This window comes from Myxocyprinus asiaticus, chromosome 10 (genome assembly GCF_019703515.2).
Source record: "Myxocyprinus asiaticus isolate MX2 ecotype Aquarium Trade chromosome 10, UBuf_Myxa_2, whole genome shotgun sequence".
Taxonomy (NCBI): domain Eukaryota; kingdom Metazoa; phylum Chordata; class Actinopteri; order Cypriniformes; family Catostomidae; genus Myxocyprinus; species Myxocyprinus asiaticus.
This window is the reverse complement of record NC_059353.1, coordinates 15,995,629-16,015,000: the sequence shown is the minus strand read 5'-3', so window position 1 is coordinate 16,015,000 and position 19,372 is coordinate 15,995,629. Positions and strand designations below refer to the sequence as shown.

The 19,372-nt window shown below is 38.0% G+C and overlaps 1 protein-coding gene across 2 annotated transcripts in view; it reads right to left on the bottom strand.

Annotated features, from left to right (window-relative positions):
• The window catches only part of abcb6b (ATP-binding cassette, sub-family B (MDR/TAP), member 6b), a 60,948-nt gene extending 44,524 nt beyond the window's left edge, over positions 1–16,424 (bottom strand). The window contains exons 1-13 of one of the 2 annotated variants that reach the window (XM_051709082.1): positions 16,084–16,424; positions 15,777–15,978; positions 13,566–13,658; positions 13,280–13,472; positions 10,644–10,765; positions 9,415–9,524; positions 9,251–9,316; positions 8,761–8,886; positions 8,573–8,649; positions 8,366–8,429; positions 6,877–6,962; positions 6,303–6,360; positions 5,550–5,654 (exon numbers count right to left, since the gene is read on the bottom strand). In XM_051709082.1, the coding sequence (XP_051565042.1) occupies positions 5,550–5,654; positions 6,303–6,360; positions 6,877–6,962; positions 8,366–8,429; positions 8,573–8,649; positions 8,761–8,886; positions 9,251–9,316; positions 9,415–9,524; positions 10,644–10,765; positions 13,280–13,472; positions 13,566–13,658; positions 15,777–15,978; positions 16,084–16,170 (1,389 nt within the window). In that variant the 5' untranslated portion in view covers positions 16,171–16,424. The remainder of the gene's footprint in view (positions 1–5,549; positions 5,655–6,302; positions 6,361–6,876; positions 6,963–8,365; positions 8,430–8,572; positions 8,650–8,760; positions 8,887–9,250; positions 9,317–9,414; positions 9,525–10,643; positions 10,766–13,279; positions 13,473–13,565; positions 13,659–15,776; positions 15,979–16,083) is intronic. The other variant, XM_051709081.1, reaches the window with a different exon arrangement.
• Between the last annotated feature and the right edge of the window lie 2,948 nt (positions 16,425–19,372).

Sequence of the window (19,372 nt, the reverse complement as noted above, 5' to 3'; positions counted from 1 at the left end):
ACAAGGATCTGCTGACTGACTGAACTAGAGGAGGCATGTCATTCATTCAGTTCGGCATGCGAGTCATTTGTGTTCAACAAGAAGAGAAAGGGGTGAAATGCACTAAGACAAGTTTATAGATAACTATATTTATGAATGTGTAAAATGATTGAAGATGAACCTTTAAAATGACATGAACTACGAATGAACATGTTGTGCTTTGGTGCACAGCGTAAGATATTTAGGCTTTGTTCAACATTTTTCATGTCTTGGGAAAGTAAAGCCCAGCATTTTACAAAAAAACAGGAAAAATAAGACTTGCTTGTCATTTGTGGTGAAAACTGTTATGATGGTTAAACTGGTTTGACCAACTGAACTAATACACCCCTTCATTGAACTAGTTAGTCACTGAACAAGAGGATACATCTCATGAATGAACTGAATGTACTGATACAGTCGTTCAAAAATGAAATGAATCGATCAGTCATCTCGTTCATGAACAGGATCTGCTGACTGGCTGAGGAGAGGAGGAGGCAAGTCGTTCATTCAGTTTGGCAACCTCGTTCAACAAGTGGCCGGATGAATTAAGAATAAAAGTGCGTGATGACCACACATTACAAAGACATTCGGACGTTATTGAAACTATTATTTCTTGGCCAAATTTTGTGGTTCAATGCAATTACTCATTCAAAATGTAAAAAAGCTAATTTGTCGCCATCTACTGGCACAAAGGCGTAATGTGCAGACATGGTCAATGAACAAATCTGAACGATTTTTTTTGTGAATGGATTCAAAAGACTCGAGTCACTGGGATGATTCAAAATCCTCACCACTAGTCACGAGTGCTGCGGTTCTGTAAGGCAGCGAATAAAACACGTCTGATGATCTCCTGAATTCCGTTTTAAAATGTTGTGTTTTATCTAGCTGCTTTTGAACATAAGAACGCAGCTTATGTAAATGCCCCCCTAAGAATCGCATCCGATCGGGGTCATGTGAACACTGCAATCATGATTTGAAGCTTGATTACACTCCCTTGCACTTGACACATGCGCAGAGTGCGTGCATGTGCTCTGCGCACGCGTCTGGCGCGAGAAAGTGTAATCGAGCATCAAATCATGATCCCACCTAGGAGACTGCAATGTCAAGATTTATAGTGAAAAGGAGTTACATTTTGGTCTGTACTCACCCAAAAAACGATTGTTTCGCTTCAGAAGACTCAAGTTTTATGGATTATCTTTATGCTGCCTTTAAGTCCGTTTTGAAGCTTGGAAGTTTCGGACCTCATGGACTTGCAATGTATGGATATAAACAAAAATCTCCATTAACAAATCTTTGTTTGTGTTCCACAAAAGGAAGTTTGAGACAGCATTAGTGTGAGTATAGATGAGAGAATTTCATTTTTGAGTGAACTATTCCTTTAAGACTGATTAGTCGACCAACCCACTGACTAGTTGTTTTAAAAATATATAGTTTTGCACATCCCTAGTATAATTCAATATTCGTGCTTTTTTGCAAGCCTTTACATCAAACAAAGAGCCAAGGAGTTCATCTCACACAAACAAATATTTTTCATGCATGGACCGTTATGTAATTTCACGCAACATACTTCAAATAGCCAAGTACTTGGCGAAAGATCTATTCATTTGCCTGCACATGTTTTAGGAGTCTAAATGCTAATGTTCCAGTGAGTTTAATGGGTCCGATCTGGCCACTAGTGTGAGGGATGAGATGCTCAACCGTTGACAGCTGCTCTATAAAAGTAATCTACCCTCATGCTGTCCTGTGAGAAAGCACTCACTCCCTATGAGTGTACTGGCACGCTGACCCACCTCATGCTTCCTGTTGCGCTCCAAAACACATTAACGCAGCAGGAATGTGTAGCCATCATGTGAAAATGTGAAGGCGGTTGTTTGAAGGCTGTATTTTGGTTCTCATGGATTTTACATGATACTGGAGAGGTTGTGAACGTGTGTAGGAGAAGATAAGCGAGAAAGACAGAGTAAGAGAGAGATATGATAATTTACTTGTCCTCCCTTTTCTTCATCTCTTCTCTTTGTCAACATAGCTTGTCTGATAAGCTTGTCAGCAGTACTTTCTCCATCCAATGGACAAACCACTTCTTCCAGCTCCAAACACTCTCAGCCAAACAATTATCTTAACTCCCCCAAGAGCAGAAACACACAGGCGATTGCATAAACAACTTGCCCTGTGGGCATTAGGAAATAATATTGATTTTCTGGTTACAGGGGTCTCAAATATACCATCTTTATCTTTTTAGATAAAATAGCTTGATGCACTATGAAAACATACTTTAACTTTCAGAACTCAAAACTTCCTCGCCAATCTTAAAAGACCATTTATTGAAACTGAGCTGCAAAAACGACTCGTTCTGAACCTTCGCAACTTTGGGACATTGGCACATCAATGACACCTACTGTCTAAATGTATTTGCGGGAATTTCCTTTGGTGGCTTTTTGCTGACAAATGAAATATGAGATTAAATATTGTATAAAGTATTTATATACATTTGTATTTTTTAAGGAGGCACTGGCTCCCTTACCTCCTGTTTGGGAGCTAAGATGTGGTAATCACATAGCTGTCTGTCCTGGATCTAACCAGTACTTCAAGAGTAAAGCAGAGGTGTATCTGACTGGAGAAGAGGGCTGTGCTAGAGGGCAGCATCTCCCTTAGGACACTGGAGTAAAAGCAGTTAAAAGTCCCTTATTCATTATTTAGGTCTCTCTCACTATGATTAATTCACTGGGGGGCAGGTTTACTCAGAAATAACAAAGAATAGTAAATCATATTTCTAGAACCTTGTCATGCGTGTACTGAAGTTTACATGATCTGGGGTTACAACTTACATACTGTAACTGGTATACAGTAATTACACTGTAGTAATAACATTACTTATTGTTACTAGAGCCTGACCGATATGGGATTTTTGAGACCGATACTGATTTTAGAGAGGGAAAATTCACCGATTACCGATATGGTGACCGATAATAGCTCATTTTTGAGCTGGAATGAAAACAGACCTTTTCTATGTGGATTGTGCACCGATTTTGCAAAGGTACTCAGAAGGCTGCTTTCTTAAACAAATATTTTTATCAACGAATATTTGACATTATTATTATTATACATTGTCAAATTCTAGAAATGAACACTGAGAAAATAAAGAATAAATAAAAATAAAATAAATAGCTAAATAAACATCAGTATTATTGTTTAGTATCAGTCAAATGCTGACCATTAAAATAAAGAATAAATTAAAATAAATAGCTAAAGAAACATCAGTATTATTGTTTAGTATCAGTCAAATGCTGACCATTAAAATAAAGAATAAATTAAAATCAATAGCTAAATAAACATCAGTATTACTATTTAGGTGCAGTCAAATGCTGACCATTAAATAAAGAATAAAAATAATTAGCTAAATAAACATCAGTATTACTGTTTAGTATCAGTCAAATGCTGACCATTTAAATAAAGAATAAATAAAATAAAAATAAAAAGAATAAAAATAATTAGCTAAATAAACATCAGTACTGTTTAGTATCAGTCAAATGCTGACTATATAAATACTGCCGAGTCAAGATAAACAACGGCAGCAGTGTTACACCGTATTCTGCTATACAAGTTCAGGGGAAACTTTCAACGGTGGAAAACCAGACTTTTAAATATTACATTTTATAAATGAAATGACTAGAACTGTTCGGTTGAAGGGGGTAACAAACTGTGAATCCTAAACAAAACAGTTTGGTGTATACATGTTTACTGATTAGCTTCCACTCAGCTGACAACAATGAAAGTAGCTACGTGATTAGCTAGTTAGCTGTAAGCTCATTGTCACGGAGAGTAAAAGACGGACGTTGTTTATTTTACTTTCCAGCATTGTGTCTCACCAACTAGGTAAGAACATAGCATGAAATCAACACTCATCAGACACAATCCACCACCGCACCATAGTCTGCTGAGCTGCAAAAAGATGCTCTGATGTTACCATTCAATCTGCTACATTAATGACTGCACTGACAAAATATAGCTGGCTAACAGCAAACAGACACGAGTGACATGGTTGTCAGGGACAAGGTTAATGTTATATTAGTTATATTGAAAAGAGAAAATGATGGGGGTCATTGTTTATTAAGTATCCAGTATGTATTTCACAAACTAGTTAGCAACTTACCGTGATGACACCACTGAACTCCGCCCTGTCTGCAGAGCCACCGTCAGTTCAGCTCTGTAAACAATGGAGTCGGAGCGCTGGACAAACTACGCTATGACACCAATTCTAAAGCATTGTTTTCTGCATATTATATTATTATTATATTTCTGATATATCAGTCGGGCACAAATTGTTACTAACTGTTGTTCCACTTGTTATGTACAATCACTGTGTTTGTAACCTCATGGCTGTTCAGAGAGCTAAAAAGCACAGTAAGCTTGAGAGCATCAAAAGTTAAAAGGCTCCATGACTTTTGCTATGGATACAAAGGGATAATGAGCAATTAAATAAACCTAATGTTTTAGGCTGTGGTAAACCATCAACAAAACACAACAACAAAACCTTTAATCACATTAAACCTTTAAAACAGAGGCATTTCCCCTTTCACAAGAAAAGTAGAAAAAAAAAGAAAGTTGCTCTGTGGTTGGAATTTAACAAGCGAACAACAAAAACAAGATTATTCATTATCAGTGCTTCTACTGCACTACAAAAGCGCACATTTAGATTACATTCCAACTAAAAACAACTTGGTCTGAACAACCTCTTCTCTAGCAGATGGTGTTTGTTTGAAGAAAACTTGTTAGGAAATACATTTTGCTCATTTTATTGCAAGTTCTAAGTCCTCATTACTCAGACAAACACTTCCTTTTCAACATCAGCCCTTTTACTATTTAACCTTAACATCATACGTCACAAATACCTCTTTTTTAAGCCCTTCCCTACAAACACCTGGCTCCATTGTGGTTTGTAACACTCAATTTTAATGATCAAATCAATTCCTGATGGATAAAATAAAGTACCTCCCTACATCTTGTTTTGCTCAGAAGTATGTCAGATTAAAGAAGTAAAATGGGTTGAGAACGCGGTTTCATCTTGACTTTAATGTTGGACTGTCCTTGACCCTCTCTCATCATGACCCTGATGGTTAAATCTAAATCTAACCAAGAACAGATCAATGCATGGTAATTTGACAAAACTTCCTTAAGAAACCATATCTCCTGACCATAAACGTGTCTTTAAGGTGATTTCTGCACAACTACAACAGCTACACAACTGCATTCCAAAATTAATCATTGTTTCCAAACAAGTTCACCAAACAGGTAGTCCCACCCCAAACTCATGCCATTGGTTGAGCTAATGTCGAAATATCAGACTGCTCAAGAAAATAGGGAAACGTTTTTAAAAGCACTAGTGTTTAGACTCTTTAGAAAGTAACCCTATGAACGGCTTACTTGCACAGTTTTCTCCATATGTTAAACTGGGATAGAATGAAGTATTTCAATATCTAAAATATTCCTCACCTGTATCCTACAGTGAATAATCCTCGAAAATGTTTCCTAACCTTTGAGATGTCTTGGCCATCGATGAGAATGCAGCCACCCTGCACATCGTAAAAACGGAAAAGCAAGCGAATGATGGTGCTTTTTCCTGATCCGGATGGACCAACCTGTGGAATAATGTGTTTTAGCAGAAGTGAACTTAATTTATTCTAAAAACTTTACTATTACTGTATACACTCACTGAGCACTTTATTAGGGACACCTGTACACCTGCTTATTCATGTGATTATCTAAACAGCCAATCATGTGGCAGCAGTGCAAATGCATATATTCATTCAGATACTGGTCAGGAGCTTCAGTTACTGTTCACATAAACCATCAGAATGGGGAACATTTTTTATCTCCTCAGTGATTTCGGCCATGGCATGATTGTTGGTGCCAGACGGGCTGGTTTGAGTATTTCTGTAACTGCTGATCTCCTGGGATTTTCACGCACAATAGTCTCTAGAGAATGGTGCCAAAAACAAAACAAAAAGCATCCAGTGAGCGGCAGTTCTGCAAACGGAAGCGCCTTGTTGATGAGAGAGGTCAACAGAGAATGGCCAGACTGGTTCGAGCTGAAAGGCTACGGTAACTCAGATAATCACTCTGTACAACTGCAGTGAGCAGAATAGGATCTCAGAATGCACAACACGCCAAACCTGGAGGATGGGCTACAACAGCAGAAGACCACGTCGTGCACTTTATTAGAACCATAGTGTTCCTAATAAAGTGCTAAGTGAGTGTGTATTATTTTATATTAGTTAACATATTACCAGTGCTACAGTCTGTCCAGGGATTACTGTGAATGATATATCACTGAGGACCTCGTTCCTGTAGATACAAAACAACAGTTTATAATGAACCTCACACTAAGTTAGAGATCAAATATTCTGAAAATAACATGCGTCATACTAATATATGCAGTACACAAATATGGGACACTAGGGTGGCCACAATGCCAAAATTACCACTTTTCTATCTACAGTTTAATCTTAAAATATATATTAACAAATTTAAACAATGGCATGAAGCCTTCAGTTTTTCAAGTAATTATTCATTAAGGATTTGGTCCTCAAGTAATTATGCATTAACAAGAGGTGTGAGTGCTGTTCACAGAAAATGTGTGCACATACACACGTGAGCACTGAAACGCAGCTGCCTTTCAGTTGGACCACACACAGGTACCGAATTGAGTCGATACTGTAGAAGACTAGTATCGTTATTTTTTTTTTTTTTTTTTTTTATGTAGTCACTGAAGCACTTTAGACATCCCTATGGGAGACTGGACACTGGATATTAACAGTAACATACTGACCATCTGCCTTCATTGACTTTAGAGGGACTTACCCAGCAGTGTAACTAAAGCACACATTCTTGAAATCAATTCTCCCCTCTGTGAACAACAGGTCTTCTGCAGTCACATCATCCTTGACCTACAGAAAAGGGCAATCTGGAAGTTAGTGAGGGCTTTCTGGGTAAGTATCTCAGTACAGAGAATATGCCCAGACTTCAGAAATAGGCACTGGGTTGGAGAGAGAATTAAGGGATAGGGTTAGGGTTAATCATTTACTCACCCTCATGTCATCCCAGATGTGTATGACTTTCTTTCATCTGCAGAACACAAACAAAGATTTTCAGCAGAATATCTAAGCTCTGTTGGTCCTTACAATGCAAGTGAATGGTGACCAGATCTTTGAAGCTCCAAAAAAAAATAAATCACATAAAGGCAGCATAAAAGTAATCCAATAAACTCCAGAGGTTAAATTCATGTCTTCAGAAGTGATATGATAGGTGTGGGCGAGAAACAGATAAATAATTAAGTCCTTTTTTACCATAAATCTCCAATTTCACTTTCAAAATGTGAAAGAGAAAGTAGAGATTTATAGCAAAAAACGATTTAAATATTTATCTGTTTCTCACCAACACCTATCATATCACTTCTGAAGATATGGATTTAACAACTGCTGTTTTTTTTAAGTGGCCTTTATGGGATTTTTGGAGCTTGAAAGGTCTGGTCACCATTCGCTTGCATTGTATGGACCAACAGAGCTGAAATATTCTTCTAAAAATCTTTTTTTTGTGTTCTGCAGAAGTAAGAAAGTCATACACATCTGGGATGGCATGAGGGTGAGTACCGGTAAATGAAGAGAGAATTTTCATTTTTGGGTGAACTATCCCTTTAAAGGTAGTTCCCCCAAATATGAAAATTCTGTCATTATTGACTTAAACCCATATTACTTTTTCTTTTGTAGAACACAAAAGGCAGAATGTTAGGGACTGTCAGCCTCAGTCACCATTCACTTTTATTGTTTGGAATAAAAATGCAATGAAAGTGAATGGTAACTGAGGCCAACAGTCTAACATCTCCTTCTGTGTTTCACAAAGATAGAAAAACTTACAGGTCTGGAACTACATGAGTGTGAGTAAATGATGGTTCACCCAAAAATGAAAATGATCCCTTTAAGCAGATGTGAAGAATGCATTAAAATTGAAATCATGGCAAAAAAGTTGAGGCCTCTGTCTGGTTAAGTTCAAGAATCAGTTTGCAAATGAGCTGCAACAGCTTTTTCACATATATAAAAAGAAATTTGAAGATCTAATAAGGGTTTAGTAAGATTATTAGCACATGAATGGAATCTAAAGGAACTGGGAAAAGCTGTCTGTTGGTTGTGTGATTTTGGAGAGAGGGTTCCCAAAGGACGGGGGTAACTTGACACTTTGCAGTAGGCAATGGCGATACAACAACACTTACTACCCCATAAGTGTAGCTCTATCTCTGGACATTAGCAAAAAACAGAACTGCCACGCTGAGTAGGACTGCAACATGGTCGCTCACCTCTTTTTCCTCTGTGAGGAGATCAAACATGCTCTCCATGTCAACAAAAGCACTTTGGATCATTCTGTGGAAATTATGAAACAATGTCAATAAGTAAAGAAAAGGTTTGGTAACTATAAATTCATCGAATCATTAATAAGTAGCCAAGAAAATAAACGAAAAATTACTTTTTTCAGATCATTCTTTAATCTCTAATTATAATCTCACCTATAATATGTACCAAACCAGTTGAGTGGAGTGTAGAGCTGAATAATGTAGGTTCCAAAGAGAACATAATCACCAACCTATGTTAACAACATCAACAACAAAAGTCATGGGTATCACCAGCTGAAGCATGTAAATAACAATCAGTTTTTTTGAAGTGTTTGAAACACTTTTTTTAAAATGTACTCTACCTGAAACTGGTCCACTGTAACGTAGTATGCACACAGCAGGGATCCAGCCAACAACCCCAGTCCAATTATCAGGTTCTGGATTTGATTTAGCAGTGCCAAAGAAGCATTGGTCTTCCATTCAGATGCCTGAGGAGTAAGAGAAACCAACTCTGAATTTCTTTAGTCAATTGCTTGTGAAGTCTAAGGCCTGTTTTACATATGCTACTTCTGTGGTGCTTATTCATTTCATCACCCATATTAACAGGTTACAGCATTCACACTGTATGCGTCCCAGAAGTAAGTAGTGCACTGCTTAAAATTCAACAAGTCTGACTGAATCTAGACAGTTTAAGCAGTTTTTCTGTTTCTTGTAAATTAACTAATTTCGATTTGTAAATGTGATGCCCCCTCCTTAGAAATTAGATTTCATGAAGTGCCAATGTGAGATTTCATCCTGCAGATGCACTGTGTGTATTAGGCCTACTGTAAGTTTGTTTTTGGAACCCATTACCTGATATTTCAGGATGGCATCCTCAAAGCGTCGGACTTCAAAACTCTCAGAATTGTAGTACTTTACCTGAATGAAAAGACACATTATTAACATTAAAGTGTGCAACAATAAAACGTGTAAAAAATATCCCAAGGTCAAGTTCATTATGGTATTTGGTCAATTACAGTTTCAAAGTTGAGAAGTGAGTCCACTGCTTTTGACTTGGCATTGTTGTCCTGTGCGTTCATGTCCCGTCTGTACTTGGTCCTCCATTCAGTGATGATTATGGTGAGAGCTAAAAATACATTACAAAGTCAAATGCAGCTTTGTCTCGCATAACCAAACTTTTGACTTGTGGGATAAAGTCTGGTTCAAATGGCACCTTATTCTGGCCAAGAACCACCCACTTGAGCAGGAAGAGAGTGTTTCACTGACATGTAAAGCGACCAACCACAATTTTGCTTTTATATACCAATCATGGACAGGTTTATCTAAACTAGTTTACAGCATGCTGCTAAATGGCTCACACAAAATCCACAAAGGATTTGAAGCCAGAAAACCTTCTAAAATGAGCTCCTCTTCAGAAGTGCTAATAATATCAACACCTTTTAAACAAGATTTTTGTTTCCCGGCAGACTGATAAAACTTGTGCACTGCAAATTCTAGAAGTTGCATTGCAGTTGTGCAATCTGATTGGCGCTTGTGATTTTCAAAATTGCTTTCCGTTTTTGAATGCAAAATGCATCAGAGAACCTGTGGATGGTTTATGGGCTGTTGTCTGAGGCCAAATTCAACTTGACATCAAAATGTGCCTGTTGACTGTGAGCTTCTATAACATTGTAGAGTAAAAGCTACTTTTGTGTGTACTATTTTGGGCAACATGTATAATTGTTTTTTTTTTTGTTTTTGTTTTTTTTTTTTTATTAATGGTGACAAATCAAATGAAAATGAATAAATTCAATAAAAGTATTATCAAGAAATGGCACTGCTGTCCGGTTTTGCTAAACATTTACACGTGTCCAATAAAACCAGAATGTTTGCAGCTGCATTGAACATACTGTATCTTCCATAAGCCCAGGCATGACAGCAAAGCGTGAGGTAATGGTTACCACAGGAAACCCTGTTGCATAACTTTTACAACGTTATTAAAAGCGGTATCAAAGCGTTCATACAAAGTTTATTTAATTAGCAATCTGCCAACCACACCATACATGTTAGCAAGTAAACAAATTGCTTAACATTCAATGCATTAAAACTGAATGCACTATATTTTTAAAACGAGAGATAGATATATTTAATGAATGTCAACAAATTCAAATTTCATGAAAATATCATGCTGTCAATCGCGATTAGTATTTTAATATAATTGTGATTAACATCCCTAGTATGAACATACTGTATGTGTTGCACTCACTGAGGTAAAGGACCATGCAGATGAAGATGATGAGGCCGAACCAGGCACTGAAGTACGTCACAAAATAGATGATAGCAATGATGATGTCAGCAATAGTAGGTAGAATGCTGAACACAATGTAACTATAACACAAACCAATGAACATAGTTCAAACAAAGCGAACAGTAGAGAATGCAAAATAGTATTGAACAATTAAAACAAAACTTTGACGTATTTCCAATTGAAACATGAAGCTGGGGTGGGACATATGAAGGGTTTGTCGCTTTTTAAATAGCCAATATTCTTTAGTTTCCTTCACAGTCATGAACCATGATTTATTATGTGATATTGCTATTAGGTTCTAGGTGGTATTAGGGAAGGGACATTATCATTCTAGAGAACATTTGATTGAACAAAAATATTTATAGCGCAGGATGAGTCATCAATATTTTTGGTCCATTTCTCAGAAAGTGAAAGACTGCAAATTACAAATGTGTACATTTGTGGCCAAAAATACTGGCACCCTTGGGAAATATGAGCAAAGAAGGCTGTGAGAAATATGTCTTTATTGTTTATCCTTTTGATCTTCCATTCAAAATATTCACAAAAATCTGTCCTCTAATGGATATCAAACAATTGCAAACACAACACAAGTTTTATCAAAAAACAAATATTTTTGTCAAATATATGTGTGGCACATTTATTGGCACCCTTTTATTCAATACTTTGTGCAACCTCCCTTTGCCAAGATAACAACAGTGAGTCTTCTCCTATAATTCCTAATGAGGTTGGAGAACACATGGCAAGGGATCTGAGACCATTCCTCCATACAGAATCTCTCCAGATCCTTTAAATTCCGAGGTCCACTCTGGTGGACTCTCCTCTTCAGTTCACCCCACAAATTTTCTATGGAGTTCAGGTCAGGGGACTGGGAATGGCCATGGCAGAACCTTGATTTTGTGTTCAATAAACCATTTTTGTGTTGATTTTGATGTTTGTTTTGGATCATTGTCCTGCTGGATTTTAAGCTTTCAAGCAGAGGCAGCCAGGTTTTGATTTTTTATCTGTTGGTATTTGATAGAGTCCATTATGCCATGTATCCGAACAAGATGTCCAGGACCTCTGGCATAAAAACAGCCCCACAATGTTAAAGATCCACCACCATATTTAACCATGGGCATGAGTTACTTTTCCATATGGCTACCTCTCTGTGTGCGCCAAACCCATCTCTGGTGTTTGCTGCCAAAAAACTCTATTTTTGTTTTATCTGACCATAGAACCCAGTCTCATTTGAAGTTCCAGTAGTGTCTGGCAAACTGAAGACGCTTGAGTTTATTGTTGGATGAAAGCAGAGGCTTTTTTCTTGAAACCCTCCCAAACAAATTGTGGTGATGTAGGTGACATCTGATTGTAGTTTTGGAGACTTGATGACCCCAAGACCCAACTTATTTATGCAATTCTCCAGATGTGATACTTGGGAGAATTTTTGGCCACTCGAACCATCCTCCTTACCATGCGTGGAGACAATATAGACACACGTCCTCTTCCAGGCTGATTCTTAAAATCTCCAGTTGACTGGAACTTGTTAATTATTGCCCTGATGGTGGAAATGGATATTTTTAATGCTTTGGCTATTTTCTTACAGCCACTTCCCATTTTGTGAAGCTCAACAACCTTTTGCCGCACATCATAACTTTATTCTTTGGTCTTACCCATTGTGATGGATGACTAAGGGAATTTGGCTTGTGTGTTACCTCATATTTATACCCCTGTGAAACAGGAAGTCATGGCTGAAAAATTTCATGTTCCTAGTCACCCAGTTGTACAATTAAAAAAAAAAAAAAAAAATATGAATGGGAATATACTTCAGATATATTTTACTCATAAGCATTTCTACCAATAATTCTGGCAAACGTGTTTTGGAAAAAAAATAATTTTTCAATTGTTTTACTTCAATTAAACATTCGATTTTTGTGAATATTTTGAATGAAATATTAAAAGGATAAACAATAAAGACATATTTTTCAAAGCCTTCTTTGTTCATACTTACCATGGGTAACAACTGTTTATCTGCAAAAAGTTCGTTTGGTCCTTTAGGAGTTCACTAGCATATAGATGGCCTGAAAGCTTACTGAAATGGACCACAGAACTCCAATTGTGACATAGGGACTTTAAACACTAAGACAATGTAAGGAAGCCCTTAACTGCAAGTGGCTTCCTGAGCCTATGTCCCACAATATTTTTTCTCAGCAATCTTTTTCTCTGATTTTTTTTTCTCTCTGAAATGTTTGCCTCCTTTTTTTTTCTTGCTAGCTAACAGTTAGCATGTGGTACCAACCTCGGCTACCAAGTGCCACTATCAATAAACATGCTTTCTGATAGTGGCACCTGGTAGCCGAGATTGGTACCACGTGCTAATTTTTACTAGCAAGAAATTAAAAGTTCTCATGCGTTGCCTCTTGAGGATTTTTTTTTTTTTTTAATTAATAAATTATCATTTCAGAGAAAAAAAAATAAATAAATCAGAGAATTTTTTTTTTTTTTTTCAAATAAAAACAACAAATATTTTCAAGGGCATAGGCTCAGGAAAGCGCTAAGACACTTTTTCACCTTATGACATTTTTTTTCACCTTGAAGTTTAACGAGACAAAGTTTACCTTAACAAGTTGTTGACCGAGGAGGTGCCACGGTCAATGCTGCGCAGGACGTCTCCGGTGCGGCGGCCCAGGTGCCAGCGTAGTGAGAGGGCATGCAGGTGAGCAAAAAGACGAACCTGCACGACGCGGCTGGTGTATTGTTGGACATATGTCCACAGGAAACTGCGTAGATTACTTACAAAACCCGACGTACCTGAGAGGTGAGAATTAATGGTTTGCACAGACTTAAACAAGCACTGTAGTGCATAAACACCATAAGATGCCTCTCTTCAATGTTAACCCTTACCTGCACCTCCGCCCTGCAAGAACTTCAGAAGGACATAAACACAGACTGTGATGGCCAGGGTTCTCCAGCTTTCCATTGCTGACAGCTGATTTACTGAAATAATATGAATGAAGAAACAGCACATGTTGGTTCAACCCTTGACTTTATGTTTTGCAACTGAAGAGGGCAGATTTAAAGGATAATGTTTGAAGAATCTTCACAAAGCCCTTTTTTTATCCAACCATGTCTGTCAAGCTCTAAAAAGGACAAAAAAAAGCACCAAACTTTTGTCCATACAACTTGTGCACTGTATTCCATGTCTTCTGAAGCCATACGATAGCTTTGTGTGATGAACATGCTGTAATTTAAGTCAATATCTTCCCCGCCACCAGTTTTCAAATCAAATATGGCGGCTCTGGTACAGGTTGGACATCAGTTGCATCAAATGTCAGTGGTTCTTGTGTGTCTTGTGATTAAATGTAAAGAAACCTCAAACAGTGCCATATTTGATTTGATCACTGTGAACTGTAATTATAAGGAGGAGCTGTGTGAAAATTCTTTAAAAAAATCTCCTTTTGAGTGAAAAAAAATTATAATAACAGCATACAGGTTTATTACAGAATATTAATGCCTAAAACTGTATGATGAATATCCACAGGGCTCTAAAGAGGTGTAGGAAACACATACTGAGAACACATTTTCCTGGTTTGTTTACCTATTTATGAGTGCATGCACTACATCTTCACTTTAACTACACACAAACAATAAAACTTTAACATCCTGAGTAATACATGACCTCATTTCAATACCCTAAAATTAACTGTTGCCCAAAACTGCCACCTCACTGACTTTTATGTGAATCTGGAACAAAATAACAGCCAAAAGGATGCAGTCTGAGCAACGGGGCCACAGTATAATGTATCTAAAGAGCGAACACATTGGTCTGTTCTGGGAGCTGAGAAAGATCCTCAATCCAATTCATTTACATTCATGGCCGTTTTGATTGTGCACTCAGAATCAAATGAGGAGAGAAAAGGTGGAAGGTTGAAGCAAGAAAGAAGCAAAAAAAAAAATCAAAACAATAAAAGAAAATGCCCAGGGCGAGAGCAAAAACGTTCTTCCTCTCTCTTGAGATGGGGGCGTAGAAGTGGATGGTGAGAGAGCTGATTTTCATCCTTGGCATCTGGGCAGAGAGCTACGGACAAAAAGGCCCTTGTACCAGCGTGTTAACTCGGCTAAAAGCCCCTAATGCCCCCTAATCGTGACTGGCAGGGTTGGTGACCTCCCCTATTACCCCTCTCAAGCTCTCTCTGCCACACAAAAGCTCACTTTTCTCCCAGTGCGGCTTTCATGTGCCTCCAAAAGCAAAGCTGTTACTTGTCTCCGATGATGAAGCAGACATATCACCAATTTCAGGAAGAGATCAAATCAAAGACGTACCCTTAAAGGACAAGGTTGATAAGGGGGGGGGGGGGATTAATAAATTAATCAAGACAGGGAATTTCAAAAATGGGGGTAAAAGAACGTAAGAAACAGACAGAGTGCCAAAGAAAGAATGGTAAAACAGTCTTGAGCCTCGGAAGAGTTTAGCATAGTTGGGTTTTGTCCCTTGATTCTTTTGTAAAAGTTCAATGCTTTTTGGCTTATGTGAACCGAGGGCTTTGACTTCTTTGGGGGCTGCTCACCCATCCAGCTGGCCTGCAACAACAACGGGGCTGAGAAAACTAGGAAGGGGCAATTCTACTTCACACCCATTAGCATGGTCCTTCATATACATGTCCACACACATCCATAGTTTAACTTATTTTTTCTCTGTTTTAGCTCAATTCTAATTATATCAATCTGTCAAACTCAATCTTCAACTATTTTTTTAAAAGATGTTTTGGCACAATTGCCTGTATTTATGCAAACCAATTTCAATCATTTAATTTACTAATATATATATATATATATATATATATATATATATATATATATATATATATATTGATAACCATCCACAAGTAAAGCAGCTATTTCTAAGCAGCAGGGGAAATGTTGACATATGCTGTCCTCTACTGGTCATGTATGGTAAATAATGCAACAAAAAAGGAAAGGGTCTTGCTTTTGGCTCTTACATGCTGTGTGTGTGGAGTGAGTGTAATACATCACATATATTATATATGTGTGTATTAAACTGATAAGGACTTCGAAATAAATTTAAAAAGGCACAGCTTATGCACTTAGTCTCACCTATATTCCTATTGTAAATGGGCACAAACACATTGATGGCCCGCTCTAGACCCAGAAGCCCAACACAAAGTATCACCAGACCCTGCAGCAGGACACTTCCCCTGGGCCACATGTATGGCACCAGCAAACCCACTTTCCTCCTGAAGTCTTGCCATGCTGACCTAGAGTGCACCTCAACGTGGTCATCTCTTAGTTGCTTTTTCTGAAGTATATAAAAAGAATAAAAAGGCAAAGAACTTCCAGACAGAGAAATAATGGCACTGAATTAAGAAAAGCATTAGGAATACAATATGATTGTTGTACTTACCTCAACAGTCAATGCAAATGATGCTTGCTCAGTTTCATTTCCCAGTGCATTCTGTTTCACACGTCTTTTCGAGTACTTACTTGCCATTGTTTGACTTAGTATGAAAAATCAAGTTCTCAATACTGCCTGTATACATTGTTCCACTGGGTGTAATGCAATCTACACATTTGCTACAACTGGCAACTCAAGTCGCTGCTGGTAAATATTCAGCTTGTTACTGAAAGGGAAACATTGCTTGTGTGTCATATGGTTAGTTTTCACATGACTGATGGACCTGTGGTCATGTGGCGCCGAGTTCAACATTGAAAATGCTGACGCTTTTCAATAATGCAAAGGGCTGTTTTTCTCCTTTGCTCATTCTATAGTCTTTCGGGCAGCCGTTGTTGCTAGCGGTTTCCTACACGACAAAAAATATCTTCCTCCAGGGGGCGCTTGGCGGCTCAGAAAGCCGAATCCTCCATAGAGTCCCAATCAAATCTCAGGGCGTTTTTTTGTCTTATTAGAGATATTTGTACATTGCTAGGTGGAATCTTTGAAATGTATTTATCCCACGGAACTGACCCTAGAATATTAATGTGAAAAAACACAATAATTTATTTAAAATTGTTTTGTTTTTTTAATCGCCTTACCTAGTAATCACAAATGACTGTGATTGGTCCAGCTTGACCTGCGCTGAGAAAACTAACGGGTGTCACGTCACAGTACAGCTCTGAGTGGTCTGAACAATAATTTACACCTAAATAATTTAAAGTAAATAATCTTTAATCGAATATAAAATACATAAACAAACGTTATAATAGGCGATTATAGAGACTCAAATTGATGACTAATTAGAGACAAGCTTTTTAAGGAAATGTATTGTATAAGAATGTTTTCAAGGACCCATAAGGAGAGCCTATATTCTTCAGCGCTACAATAGAAGATCAGCAGATAATTTGGTGCAGACTTTTTGGAATGATGCATACTATTGGATAAAACAAATAAATAATATATATATATATATATATATATATATATATATATATATATATATATATATATATATATATATATATACACCTATTATTTCTTGGGATATTGTGAAATTTGGTTTAATCATGTTTCTTTTGTTTTGAATAATCTGAAAAATATGAGTTTGTATAGTAGAACCCCTACTACTTTTTTAAGTTACTGTTTTTCTTTACCTTTTGTGTTAATATCTACGCTTATGTACAGGTTGGTATACTGTATTCTCAGACTGTAAGGACGAATATTTTCATAATAAACTGCCATTTTGTTGTATGTTGGCAGAATCTGATTCAATAATATTAATTATTAAAAAAATATATATTAATGAAAGAAACAGAGACAAGCCCCGCCCACCTTTGTTCCATGGTAAATTCATTGCTTATTCGGTTTCTGTGGTCCTGTGTGCTTATTACATAGTTTGCACCGTGATTGTACCCTGCAATACATTTGGGGTTTGCCACTGTTGCATCCTCCTATAAGAGCTGTACTCATTTCAAGATCTATGTTTCCATCCATGTTGTGAATTTAGGGATAATATCACTAAAACAATGTGCGAATAAAGCTGCATTTTTATTCCACGTGTTCAAAAGAACAAAATCGTCATTTCCGGAGAAATTGTACCCACTGCAACTATTTTATTAATAAAATACTCGCGATTTAGAGCACGCAGACATTACACTGTAAAGAACTTTTATCTCATGTCTGGGTGAGTCACACAGCTCTATGCAGGGTCGGACTGGCCGTCGGGAGAATCGGGAGATTTCCCGAACGGCCGGTCAAAGTAACGGCCGCGGCACAGGGGCGGACTGGCCTTCGGGAGAACCGGGACTTTTCCAGTTATGCATAATGGGCCACAAAATGGTGCTGCGATATGCCGAAGGGGGCAGCGATATGCAGAAAATGACTGTGACCCCCCCACCCCCTTCAGCTTTGTCTCTTTTTACAAAAGCATTGTTTAAGACCCATTTCTGTTGTGCACTATTTCAATCTCCGCTTTTTCTTTACCCACATGGGAGGATGGAGAATAGAAAAGCAGCTGCCTTTCTAAAGCCACACAAAAGAGGGATGAAAAGCATAGGGTGGAAAAAAGGAAAAGCAAATGGCTGAAAAACTGTCAGTGTGTGAGTGTCGAGAATGATGATTAGTGGAGAGTAGCGGCAGAAGAAATCTTATCATTTCCAGCCCACAATGGGCTGGTTTCTATGACAGTATAGTTATAGATCTGTTTTATCTTATCGTGGCATTGTGAGTGTGGTAATAGCTGTCTGCCTGTCAGCTGGTCATTTTGAGGGCTTTTGTCCTGCTGAGCGAGCGTGTGCTGTCCATCATGCAGCTCATTTCGCTCAGCTCTTTGTTGTGCGCTCCAGTTCTTATTGCCAGGCCTAGTGGGAAAGTGTGGATCCTCTCTCCCTCCAGTGGCAATTTTCCTCTTTGTAGTCCATCTGAACTAGCAAATTGCAATTTAAAGGAGAAGGGAGGGTGAAAAAAGGGAGGTAAAAATCTATTTAATCCAAGTGAGTCAGGCTGGGAGAATGAGTTGAGCCACCTAGAGAAATGATTGGTATTTTCGATTCTGTGAAGGACACAAAAGGGGATCAGGGTAATTTGATCTCAATCACTCCATCTATACCAAAATCATTTCTCTCTACACTCATCTGTTCAGTATATATTATCTAAAATTCTCAAAACAGCTCACCTCATCCAGAGTCATCTGTATAGCAGAGTCTTTTAAGGGCTGATTTTCATCTAAGGGTTGTATTCAGCTGTCTCAGAGGCACCTTCTGGGAAGGCTTTCCACTATACTCTTTGTTGTAACGTGGGATTTGATCCCATTCAGACACAAGAGCATCAGTGAGGTCAGGCACTGATGTAGGGTGATGGGGCCTAGCTCACAGTTAGCATTCCAATTTACCCCAAAGATGTTCAACGAGGTTCAGGTCTGGGATTTGTGCAGGCCAGTCAAATTCTTCAACACCAGATGGAGTAAACCATTTTTTTTATGGAACATGTTTTGTGCACAGGGGCATTGTGATGCTGGAATAGAGAAGGGCTCTCCCCAAACTGTTGCCTGAAAGTTGGAAGCACTCAGTGCCCTAGAATGTCACTGTATGGAGTAGCATTATAATTTGTCTTCACTGGAATTAATGGACCTGTGATGTACTGGCCACCTGTCCAGTGTGTTTCCCTGCCTTTGGCCAGAAATATGCTGGGATAGGCTTCAGCACTCCTGCAACCCTACATAGGATAAGCGGGTAGAGGAAATGGATGGATGGATAGATGG